The 13,068-nt window shown below is 43.4% G+C and overlaps 1 protein-coding gene across 3 annotated transcripts in view; it reads right to left on the reverse strand.

Moving 5' to 3' along the window:
• Window positions 1-12,601, reverse strand: part of BAZ1A (bromodomain adjacent to zinc finger domain 1A) — a 64,950-nt gene extending 52,349 nt beyond the window's left edge. The window contains exons 1-3 of one of the 3 annotated variants that reach the window (XM_088167282.1): window positions 12,373-12,601; window positions 11,538-11,687; window positions 4,397-4,675 (exon numbers count right to left, since the gene is read on the reverse strand). In XM_088167282.1, coding sequence (XP_088023408.1) covers window positions 4,397-4,675; window positions 11,538-11,650 — 392 coding nt within the window. In that variant the 5' untranslated portion in view covers window positions 11,651-11,687; window positions 12,373-12,601. Of the gene's footprint in view, window positions 1-4,396; window positions 4,676-11,537; window positions 12,086-12,372 lie in introns of those variants that run through there. The other 2 variants (XM_088167283.1, XM_088167284.1) reach the window with 2 other exon arrangements.
• Between the last annotated feature and the right edge of the window lie 467 nt (window positions 12,602-13,068).

Here is a 13,068-nt window from a genome sequence, read left to right on the forward strand (position 1 = left end):
CAGTCAAACAATCAATGAGTTAAAAAAAAGTTTGATCTGTAATTATCTGTTTCCTGCAGCCTGACAAATGTCAGCATCAGATCATTCAAAGCAGAGAAAAGGATGTTAACCTATTCCAATGTATGATCAGACACAGCAATCTTCCTAATATAACATCATCTACTACTTCTGTAAGTAGGTTCATTTCAAAAAGCATTTTGGTGTGGCTTGCTCAAAGACATTAGGCAAGTATTCTTTTGCAGTGGTGTCATCTAGTGGTCAAATTAAATGAAAGAAAGATAATACTTTCAGTACGATTTTCTTCCTTCTTACACATGGACGTTTAAGCAATCGATTTCAGTCTGTAAGTGGTTGACTTTTGAATTAAGTGCCCCAACCTCCACATGGGGAAGGGAAGGCATCACCATAGGTCCTACTGCTGAACAAGTTAGGCTGTTTAAGGGCTTTTTTTTAGTGTACCTGAGGCATTAGCTGAGGTTATTATTTTCAGGTAGGCCTTCCATACTACATAATTTCAGCTTTCATGTAACTGTCTTCAGATGTCAAAAATCAATTTCACAAGTTTCAAGGATCAATAATAAAACAGTACTAAGACAGCAACAAATGGACAGGTTACTGCAAGAGACACCATCCCTTGCGGAAAATCAAAAGACCAGCAAGTACATGATGGGTCTTGAACTTCCAGTTCTGAATGTCAAATATAGGAAGCAATTCCAGTAATGTGATCAACAATTCTTCCTCTCCTTCAATAAAGTGACAACTAAAACATTAGCTGCTTATTTTACATCCTAACTGACCATGGCTAAGATTAAATATTGCTCTAATCCTTCCCCCAACAAAACCTCAAATAATTTCCATGCCTTTTTCAATAAATTACTTTCTATAAAATGCAATATGACATTCTAATGGACAATACTTATAGTGTCAACTGGTTTCAATTCTTTAGCAACTCAAATTTAATTTTAGATTAAGTTTTCTTTGTATTCTGTAATGTTTCTGACCTATGTTTCAAATAATAGTTTTGTCTTTTCAACTAGGAAAAAGTTGTTACACAGTTCCTACATTTCTTCAGCTGGAAATCTGAGCACCTTGTGTTCGAAAGCATAGCACAGTTGTCACTTTGGAGAAAAGTCAGCCCCAGTTTGGCTAGAAAAGTCGCACACATACAAACCAAGAAAGATGACCATTTTTAATCAATACATCACTTGAAAGGGTGAAAGAGCAAGCGCAGAATTATCTCCTTGTTGCTTCTAACAGATTGCCAAAATGCACCCATAATTTTTAGAGACCACCTGAACAACCCACACGATAGGACTGGGAGGACTTTCTCTGCAATTTGTTTCTGGTTGGCAAGAGTTGTTGGAGACACCAGACATACCAAAACAAGAGGAGGACACTGCAATCTCTCCCGAGTTCCTCCTACCAGACCTCAGTAACAAGCCAGAAGTAGCCAAATTCAAAACTGAGAAGAAGTTTTGCTTTTCTAGAAAAAGGCTAGAAACCAGAAGAGATATAAAACCAGAAAAAGTAATGGAGCATTAGACACTGCAAAAACAAGAACACACAGCTTTCCTAAAATCAAAAACCCTAACATGTACTACCTAGGCTCTGAACAAAGCACTTGTCCTCTCTTTACAGATCACCTGTCATTTTTTGCAGTATTACAGACAACTTCATATGCTCAAGGATAAAACCATTTACATTAACCCAAAATGCTAAGCCTTCTAGTGTTTGTGCTCCCTACTGCTTACTTTGTTCAAAATCTAGAAAGCTGCAGTCTATCTTACAAGACTATTACACATGCAAAGTTAGGAGTTATAAAATACCAATATTTAAATTGTTTGAGCAAGCCTTGGTACACATATATTATGCAGTAGGCTTGGCATTAAATGATGCACAGAACTCAGAAAACCAAACGATCCTGCTGACATCACGTGCAAAAAAACCTTCATACATAAAAGCGGTGGAAGAATTTACACCACAAAATAACTGGGTTTTCATGATCTGCCAAACTCTGTTGGTCTTGTAGGACGCTATTACAAAATAGATGGACTGTGATAATTTTTTCTAGAAAAGATCACAAAAACGTAGCTGCAAAAGACAAATGCGTGCAAACAGCTCTGCTGAAAAGCCGTATTATGTACATGTAACATGAGTTGGTACACTTAATCCCCAATGTAGTACTTCAAAATACAGGTCAAAGTCAAATGCTAATTGGCAGACAAATAACTACACCTCACCTCCTCCCACTTTGTATTTTTTAATTAGGTACCTCTAAGCATAAAAGTCCCTCCACATTACCATGCTATTTGCAGTGTTTCCTGGATTTAAGGAAACATTTAGTACTGAAGGTCGGAACTAGCTCTCTGCTATACCTTTGTCTAGAATTATCAATGGTATACAATCAGCTAAGGCAAGTTTTTTATTCTTTATTTTATACCAATTTATACTTATGTAGTTTAAAACATACAATCTCTAGCAGGCTATTTTTTTATGGAAATAAATGTTATTTGAAAATTTAATCTGTTGAATGGTATCCAGCCCATCTCAGAGGCTTAAGAAATTTAGCTTATATCCTATGCACGTACTGATCAGTGAAAGTAGAACATACATATCTAACAATTTTGTGTTTATCTCAACACAAGTTCGAGTAACCAAGAAGAATTAAAGACTGGTAAAAAACCTGAAGCACTCTCTTAAGTGGATATCACAACTTTACCTTTGGGAATATCTTTGGAATGCATGTATGATGCATACGTGCAAAAATTTTAGAAAAGTAATAGAAAGAGTCACTCTTGAGGGAAAAATCTTTTAGAAGAACAGCAATTTTTTTCTGCTATTATTTTGGAAATTAATTAATGTTTTCTACCTCTGAAGATACCAAGGCATTTCACTGAGCAAAAGAAAAGTAACACCTGAACTACTGACAGCTCATAATATTCATGTTTCTAAATAAACAAATGAACAAACACCTTATTCTCTAAGCAAAATGACTGCAATACCAGTGGTAACCTCAGTCTAGTCGTTTGCCAAGTACAAAGATGAGGAAGAGAGAAAGAAACTTTCAATACAGGTTTTCCATACAGAAGGCAGTCATCCTACTGAAGTTGTTCTTGTCCTGGCTTTGCAGACTGGGACTTTACTGGTTGAAAAGAACAGAGCAGTGAAGAGACGGGAAGCTTTTCTATTAAGCACTGATCTTATGTACATAACCATATCAATTTCATTACAACTTATCTCCTGCAGTGCATTGAGATTTTTCTTCCTGGTGTACTGTAAAATTTTCCATAAATAATATCTGGATCAGCCACTACAAAAACTCACACAACAGAGTAACTGTTCTCCAGTGACCATTTTGAACCAGCCCACTCCTATCACCCAACAGACACCAGACTGTGCACTAAGTATCAGGCTACCCACAGGAGTCCCTTCTACTCTGAAGTGTAAGCTGCCACCTTCCTCTTGAAAAAAAGCAAACTAAAATGACCCTACAAACAACAAAAACCCCAGCAGCAACAGCTGAACCCACAAAGGCTTTAGCACCCATTCTGTAGCCATCTCCAAGCTAAGCATGTTTTTTCATATCTTAAACCTCAATTAGGTGAAACTGTTAACTCATTTAGACAAAATATGGACGTTTTCTAGGCCACCCCTAGAAGCTTCTCTAAAGAAAGACTCAAGCTTATTTATACTATAGAGCATATGTACCAATGATATGAGAAAGAACACATCTGAAGCTCAAAATTCTTCCAAGGTTTTAATCAAAGACAACAATAAAAACATTTGCAATAAATACACCAGTATAACAGTAAGCATAAAACTAACTCTGAGTGTGAAGAAACCTCTATGAACCTAAATTACAGATACTCAACTATTATAAACATTATACAATTAATTCCAAATTCGCTGATAATGCAATCATAATTTTTGCATTACCTAAAAGGTAGAAATCCAACATTTGTCAATTATTTTAAGCTTTCAGTAGTTTGGCCATTAATTCAGAATGTTTCATCAAAACTTTTGTGCGTTTTTTTGACTCATAGCTTCCCCTAATTTCTTATTAAATCTTATTCTACAAACAACCCACCAAAAAAACTGACATTCTTTTGCAAATCCACCACACAGACTAAAAAACACACAGCGTCAAGGCCTGAGAGCACTGCTGTATCTTCACAGCTGCTTTAAAGCTAAGGGAAGGTATCAAGCACAGCAACACAATCCTGCTCTTAATTAAAGTAGGGAAGTGCAGTAATATTATCACCAGCTTAAGCATGACACCTCACTTGGATGTATTTGTTTGATGGAGTTTATTACACTGGGTTTTGGGTTCAAAAATGCACACACAAACCCCACCAACACCAAACAAAAAGAAGTGTTTATTTTTAAATATACTTACCTTGCACCATTATTTCTAAGTACTTCCACTGTTTCACCAACAAAATACCGATCCTTGACATAAGCAAAGATTTCATCACAGATCTCATGAAGTCGGGTGCGATGGGTAAGGGTGGCCAAGTAGAGAACTGGAATGATGAGTGCTTCTGGAAAACTTTGAAGATTATGCCTGGCTTTCTTCTCTGATTCCAGAGCTTCCTGATATGTGAGTCCTGGTTTACCTGTGACAGCACAGCTCCACACAAGGCTGTTGCACAGAATGGTGCGTTCAAAAAAATCACTGGAAAGGAAGAAAGGTGGGAGGGGGAAGAAAGAAAGAAAGAAAACAGTTGAGTTCTGACTAACATTTTAAATTTGCTCACAATTAATGCAGCAGCAAATTGCAAGTAACTTTTACAAGCGTGAAATGCAAAAGCAGCTCTGCTCCTCGACAGTTTCTAGATATTAAAGGTTATTTGCCCTTTTTCAGCCACGGCATGGTAAATTGCTATTGTACAACCAAAGTCTCTTCTCATTACAGACTACAGTAAGAGAATCAAGACCCAGAAATGCTGCAAACAAATATTCATGTGTAAGAAGCCTTTTGCACAATAGTAATCACACTGAGTTAAATAGGTGTCATATCGTACTCACATCTCCCCCATTTCCACAAATATTTGCAAGACGAGCACCTTAAACTGTACAAACACGAAATAACTTTAAGATCACAGAAACATGTTGCAACTTGAATAAGTTCCAGATTTTGAGTGCCTTTACTCACAAATGAAAAGACAGGAGAGGCAGAGGTAAAAATTAATGTCAAGTAGTTCTCTAAATAGTTTTTATTCCTTCACTGTTTGCACAGCTCTTACAAAAAAGCACTGAAATATTTTTTCCTACAGATTCTTTTCCTCCCTTGTTCCGTTAGTAAATATTGATTCTCCTCCTTCCACACATTACCAATTAAGGCTAAAATTGCATTGTTGTTACTGCTTGCTTACTAGCTATTATATTGGAATCAAGAACGAAGAGCTTACATTAGTCAAAATCTGTCAATTTTTGAAGGTATCAGAAGAACAGCAATTTATTAAAACACTTCCTAAATGAAGTAGATGATGTATCTATTCACAAAGCCATGTTAAAACATATATATTTTGGATCTGTGATCGGACAGCAAAGCAATCTTTCAATATGCCGCAGTTCAGTCAATGCTTTTATTTGCCCTCACAAATATTAGTGGACTAGTATTGAAAACTACTGAACACACATGACAAGGTGAGGTTTGTCTATCAGCCCAACATAGCTATTTCAAAGCACACAGTACTTTGTCAACTGCATGCTACATTAGATACCTATACTGAAGTTTCATTTCATTCCTTTAAAAAAACCCCAAAACTAAACCAGAGTGTTCTCATTTTTAAAAGGAGAGACTTGTTCAAATAATTTCAAGCAATGAGGTTAAGAGAATTGGACAGTTCACACCGAGTTTTTTCTTGCAGTCTCCCTGCAAACCCAAGCTGGCAAACGTTCATCAGTGACACTGATGCAGATGACAGTGTTCACTGCAGATGGACAGATGAACCATAACATTTTGTAAATGAAAATGGAAATTTCAGATTGAGGACAATGAAGGGTCTTGGCTCAGATAATCCTTTCTGTATGAGCACAGGATTCCTCTGAGCAAGATATGCTTTAGGAAGAACATCAGCTGCGCGAAGGGGAAAAGGACAGAAGAGGAAGAGATAGATAAATTATCTGAATAATATTTAATAGCTACAAAATTTCAGATTTTTATATCATTTGCAATCTACTTAATATATTTGACAGTACATGGATAATGTGGGCCTGCTTACTCTAAAGACGAAAAGGAGAAGAACAAAGGAGAATTAGATAAATTATTCTTCTATATATGAAGAACAGATGGCTGTCAGTCATTCTTTGTGCATCTTTATTGTGTATTATACTCACTTAAACATACTGAAGAACAGGTTAGACAAAAATCTGTTTCGCGAGTTTGGTCTGGGTGTTTTTATGAGGTGATAGAATAGATAAAGTGTGATCTCTTCAGGTGCTGTCCTGCCCTACACTTCAGTATATCTGTATTAGACGAAGTAATTTTTATGGAGGGATATTCAATGGATAAAGCAACACTTAAATCTTCATTCAAATGTGTTTCTACATATATTTTTGTCTTGCTTACCAAAGAGGCTCTTGATAATTGTCTTTAGCCAGGAAACAGATAAACACTCTAAAGAGTTACTAAAAATGTACCAGAATATAATTCTTTAAAAATTATGAAAGCTATTAAAAAAAAAGTCAAGGAGGTATCAGAGAACAAGGGGGAGACAAGAGGTTCACATTGACAGTGTCCCTTTAAGAGCTGCTGTTATTCTTTGTGAGGGGATACCAGGCAGTCATGCTATTTAAAGCAGCAGCACTGAACTTACGAGAAAAAAAAATTTAAAAATAACTAAAAAAATAATTTTAAAATCCCAATCAACAAACCTCTCTCTAAAAGTTCCTAATCCATTATTATTACAAGTACAAAATGCTAAGATTACTTTAACTGAAACATATTTGAAGAAAACATGCTCTATTTGCATACGAGCATGTTTTGTGTATCTAGTTTCATTCTCCCTCATTTCCTCTTTTGTTTTGTGTGGATTTTTCCCCTGTGAATTTACAGGGAAGAAAAAAAAACTGTGAAAAAAACCCCTACATTCCATTTTGAAAGCATTATTTAGCTATCTTTACCTATAGTGCTTCAAAACCATCTGTGGCTAGGTCCATTAACCGAGTTTCATTGCAATGTTTTAAGGATCTCACTTTAACTTGGTTGGAGAGAAAACAAAATTCCACAGTATACCACTAAGTATACTCTTTCTGTCCCTGTCTCTCTCACATCAGTTATCACAAAATGCTTGTCAAACAGCAGACACAACAGCTACCAAACCAAGAGAATGGCAGCAGCAGCAGCGATACTCTTTCCCTTTACTTGAAGGGTAATAATGTCCTTGAGCATACTCTACATTCAACTACATTCTACGTTCTGTTTCATAACAGCAAGAGCATCTGCTGCTGCATCACATCTGAGGAGTTACCTACGTCTTTATCTAGGGTATTAAGGTTTCCCGGGCTTCCTTGCTGGTTCAAGATCTCTGTGACTCTTGCCAACATGGAGGAAGAAGTTCATACAAAACGCATCCACAAAGTTCACTTGCATGGTCACATCTGCATTCGAGAAGTCAAATGCAACTGCAGCACCCTGGTGATGTCCACATCAGCTCAACTACTGGAGGAGCATGGACTAAAAACTAATTTGTCTTTGTAGCTGCAATTAACACCAACTTCTCGGCTGGATGCCTCATTTCATTTAATTAGTTAGTTTTCTATGCAAGGTAAGGCTAACTATAAAATTATCAGCAAATAATTGAGTAGTAGTTTAATGCCACTACTCAGTAGGTATTTGATAGAAGGCAGTTCATTAACAGAAATAAATTACTCGCAATCTCTGTGCTGACTGCATTTGCAATGGATATAAAAATCAGCTTAGAAATTATGGCTGCCTTTTGCTTGAATTAACCAAATATTCATCTTAAGATCTACTAAATTTTTAGTGTGCTTCAAGGGTATTTATTGCAAATACTTACTTCCACTCATTTTCATAGCATATTTTAAAAAACACGTAATTTAGTGTACTACAGGAGGGTAATCAGAGAAGAGCAACTCTGCCATTCTGGATCAGAGTTTTCTTATACTCTTGGTCTCCAGAAGTGGTCAAGAACATGCATTACAAATAATGCGCAAAACAAACAAAAAGTCCATGATAAATAAATTTATTCCTTAATATTTGTAGGTTAATTGTGCATTAAGGAATACATTTAAGATGATGAGTTTCTCTCCAAGAAAACACGAAAATTCACCTAATTTAACTAAGGACACTTAAAAAGCCTTTTGAAAGATTTCTATTTGACTGTAACTAAGAACTCTACAGGCCAACCTGTAAAGAAGTTTCACTAAGTTTTGAAGATGAAGAAAAACTGCTCTTCTTCCCCATCTCATGTTTTAGAATGAGAAACATTCACACCACTGCATCTATACTACTTATCATTGTCTTTTTCATACTGTCTTTTTCTTTCTACAAAACTTCCCACACTTTAATAGTAGCTTTCTCTGCACATCTGTATCACCTATTGAGTTTCACAGACAAGGTGTCAAAGACTGGTGGTAATACCCCACTAGTCCAGTATGTTTTTCATGCATTCCACGTATCTCATGCATATCCATACTTGATTTTCCTACTATGACCCCCCCCCAGACTCTTCTTGCTGGTCTGTCCCTCTAACCAGGAATATAAGCATAAAGAACAACCCAGTTCTCCCAGTTTCTGTCACTAAAGATAAATATAACTGGACACAGGCCCCCCACTTCTGAAAGGGTTACAAAATTATGTGATTGTATTTCAGATTAAAGAGGAAATACATTCTTAACAGGAAAGTCACTTTACAAATAATAGTCTTGCCAAATTCTTCTCCTATTAGTATAACCATTTCTTATATAAAAAAGAGTAATACTAATGTATGATTTCTAATCAACTCAACTAAAGCTGACACTAGCTTGAAAGCAGCTTTTCAACACTAAGTTTGTGCTCTGCCAAAAAACCCATCAAACAACCCAACAAAAAAAAACACAAAACCAACTTGAGTCTTAACTATCCGTACTAGTTAAAAGCATTCACACAGTTAATATAGAAGGTGAATTCAGATTATCATATATATCTGTACAGCCCACTTGATCTAGTTGGACTCTGTAACTTTTAAATTCTCCCCTCAGGAAGTAGATTCAGAGAAGCCTGATTTAGACAACGGTTTTCTTTCATGAAATAGATAATACAGTTTTTAAGAAGCGGGCCCTCACTATCCCTATTAATCTAATTGCCCTTGCTTGGGCAAAGAAATAGGTAATGCTGTTTTCAGAAGACTTTATCAATCAAGAGACAAGGATCAGCATCTTTAAAAATGTCTAAAAGATGACCAGCCTTATGTTCTCCAGCAGATTATGCACAACTAACAGTAACCTAAATTAACCACCCATCTGTGCCAGAACACTTTGCTAGGTAAAGAAAGTACTACATTTTCTAATCCAATGCACCAATTTTACCCAACCTACCAGAAAGAGACAGAAAACAAAAACAACAAAAGCAAACACATTACCAAAAAATACACACACACCCATACACAAAAAACAAACATAGCAGTTTTCTGCAGTCTTCCCAAATACCACATTCTAAGGCCTGACCTCTCAGCTAACCACCTACTGACATTTCTAGGGATTGCCTGTGTGAACACATCTAAATTTACCCCTTAATTCGTGAACTTTGGTTAAGTGAGGAATTTGGTCTTTCATACTTCTTAATGACAACACCTCTGCAGTATAAATAAGCCTGTCAGAATACTTGAAATAGTCACCAAACATTTTGAGAACAGCCGTTTTTAAAGCATACTTTTCACACTGAAATTTTAGTAAAACTACATGTAACTGAAACATATTTCCCTGCAGTGTCAACAAATACATTAGAGTCATCTAATGATGTGACAATAATTGTAACCAGAAAAGCAGCTTCAAAATATCAGAAGCTGGGGGAGGGCGACTTAATTCCTACAGAAACAGGAGGCTGTCACCTCTCCCTTGTTAGGTTCTTATATGCCCTATAAGGAAAATACTCCTTACAGAACTCCCGACAACATATTCAGCACCCCTACAGTATAGTTCAGGGAACAGTAAGGCATTACCTTTCAAAGTTACCTAATCCAGCTTCTTTAAAATTTTATTAAGTGAAGTTTATTTGAGCAACAAAAACAAGTCTAAACATGAAAAAGATTTAGGTGTGCTTTTATTTCATATGTTGCAAATGAAAAGCATTTTAGATTTAACCTCGTTAGCCTGAACATCTTTAAAAAATTACAGTTTGGATGCGGGAGCCTTTTGTAGGTGGGGATGTTGCTGGATCAGACCGGTGGTGAAAAGCCATAATTTATCGGCTTTTGGAAAACGCCTTGCTAAATACTTTGTCCATTGTTCTTACAAGCGGTGAAGTGAGTGGCTACAAGTTCGGGGCTACCCGTGCTATCCGCCTTCACCCGTTAACGGGAATCTCACCAATCCTGTACAGCTTTGTACACGCAGAAAAGAAAAAAGAAGAAAGGGATGGGAACAGCGATAAAAGCCTCACTAGAAAAAAAGCTCCTAAGGGGACAGGAGCGCTCGCTGGGCTTCAGGCGGGGTTTAACCCCCGGCTGTGCCGCCCGGCCGGCACGGGAGGGCTCCGGCAGCGGGACCCCTGCGCCGCCGGACAGGTGCAGCGACCCCGCGCCCACGCCGCACTCCCCCGCCGGCCATTTCCAACCGGATCAGCCGGCGGCTCCCCGCGGAGGCGGGGCGAGCGCGGCCCCGGGCGGCGCGGCCAGGGCCGGCAGCAAGGGGTTAACCGCGGCGGGAGCCGGCCGGGGTGCCCAGCGGGCTCGGCAGCCGGTGCCCCCCGCCCGGCCGTCACCACAACAATAGGGCGACCGGCACATGCCGGCCGGGCGGGCGGCCCCGCTGCGCCGGCTGAACGCGGGCCCGGCGCGGCCCCTTCCGCGGGGCGGCCTAGCGCCGTGCGCCGCCGACACGCGGCTGCCGGCGGGGGCGGACGGGAGGGAGAGCCCGAGCCCGGCAGACGCTCTTTGCCGCCCGCCGCCTCCATACGCGCAACTTTCACTTCCCCGGCGGGGGCAGGGGCGACACCGCGGAAGGAGCGAGAGAAGGAGGGGGGAAGGAGCGCGCTGTCTTCCTTCCCCGCGGGTGAAGGGGGCTGCGGGGTACCCTGCCGAGGAGGGGCAGGGATTCCCCCTGCCCCAGGCGAGAGATCCGCCCTCTCTTCCCCCATCCCCCTCGCGAGGGCACAGGCTCGGCGCAAGCCGCGGTCCCCCCCTCACACCCCCCGGCAAGGCTCCCCGCAGCGATCCGGGGAATCCCCTTTCCTCCCTCCCTGCCCGCCCAGGTGTCAGAGTCGTTGGGGGCTCCAGCCGCTCCCTGCCCGCCGCCGCGGGAGCGCGGGGGGGTGGCGGGGGACCGCAGGACGGACATAAGGACGCGGACACCGACACGGGGCTGTTCCTTACTCGTAGTTCCTGAAGATCTCGTTAGTGACCCTGCAGTAGAAAACACGCTCGTCCGGCCGGAGGTCGGCGGGGGGCTTCACCCTCACGAAGGGCTTTCGGTGCAGCAGCGGCATCGCCCCGCTCCCGGCTCTCTTCCTGCCCCAGGATCAGCTTCAGGGGAAAGCGGGGGGGAAATAAAAAACACGGAGGGATTAAGCGAGGTAGCGGCGCCCACCAGCCCGGGGAGGAGGGAGCGGGCCCGGCGTGTCCCTCCTCCCGGGGGAGACGGAGCAGGAGCGAGCAGGAGCGGCGGCGGCAGCTCGGCGGAGCCTTTTGTGTGCCCGACACGCCGTTGCCTGCCTGGGACTGCGCGCGGACCAACGGCGGCACCTTCCTCCGCCTCCGCCCGCCTCACAATGGGGCCATGACGCCGAGCGGCGGGCGGAGGCGGCAACCCCCGCGCCAGCCGCGCAACGTGCTCGGCTCGGGGATACCCCGGCCGCGCTTTGTCTCCTGCGGCGCCCCTGCCTTCGGGTCACCCCCTTTCCCCCGCCTCTGACCCACACACGCCGGGCCGGACACCAACTTCCACTCCCCCGCCGCCTCCGCCTCCTCCTCCTCCTCCTCTCGCCAAAGCAAACACCCAGGAGGGGCAGCGCCGACCACTTATCTCCCTCCTTCCCCTCCTGCCGGGTCGCTGCCTAACTGGGGTTCTCGCCCTTCCCGCCCCGCGCCTCGCCCCGGCCCAGCGGCTGCCGGGCTCCGCCGCCGCGGGACAGCGCGGCCGCGGCGCGGGGTCAGCCCGGCCTCCGGCCTGTCCAGCGGGGGCTGCGGGGCTCCCTCCCCTCCTGCCCACCTGGTGCGGCCGCAGGCTGCGCTCGCTGCTCAGTCGGTGCCGAGCGCGGTCCCCCTCGCCGCGTTTCTTCCCTTTCCTCAGCCCCCCCCGCCGGCTCCTGGGAAGTTTTTGATCTACTTCTTCAAGCCCTCAATCAGGAAGAGCTGCGGGGAGGAGCCTTCCCCTGCTCTCCCCTACATCTTTATTGGCCGCTCGGTGCCTTCCAGCGTGTGTCACACAGGAAGACAGCGAGCTACATTATTAATTAATGGCTGAGAGGGCGCATCCTCCATTTTTGAATTATCAGCCGGAGACCTCCGGTGCGGGGGGTGGGCCCAGCCCGGCTGCCCGGGGGGGGAAGGCGGCTCTCACCGCGCGGCGCTACAGCTGGGCCGGGCCGGGCTGCGGGCGGCACAAACACCGCGACCCTGGCACGGCGGTCACGGCTCGGCGGGGCGGCCGAGCCTGCGGCGTGCGGTGCTGCCCGCCCGCGCCTCCGCCAGCGGCGTCAGCAGCCGGTGCCGAGGGACCGCCGGGCAGCTGTGAGCCCGCCGGCCCCGGCGAGACCCACCGCCCGGCCCCGGCGCCACCCCTCTCTGCCCTTCGTACCTGCCCTGCGAGCGGGCGTCCCGGCGCGTCTCCTGCGGGGCTGATCCGCAGCGGGTCTCGGCGTTTGACAGTGCAGGGCCGGGCACGTTGCTCTCTCAGTTACAGCCC

The sequence above is a fragment of the Sturnus vulgaris genome, chromosome 6 (assembly GCF_052056855.1).
Source record: "Sturnus vulgaris isolate bStuVul1 chromosome 6, bStuVul1.hap1, whole genome shotgun sequence".
Taxonomy (NCBI): domain Eukaryota; kingdom Metazoa; phylum Chordata; class Aves; order Passeriformes; family Sturnidae; genus Sturnus; species Sturnus vulgaris.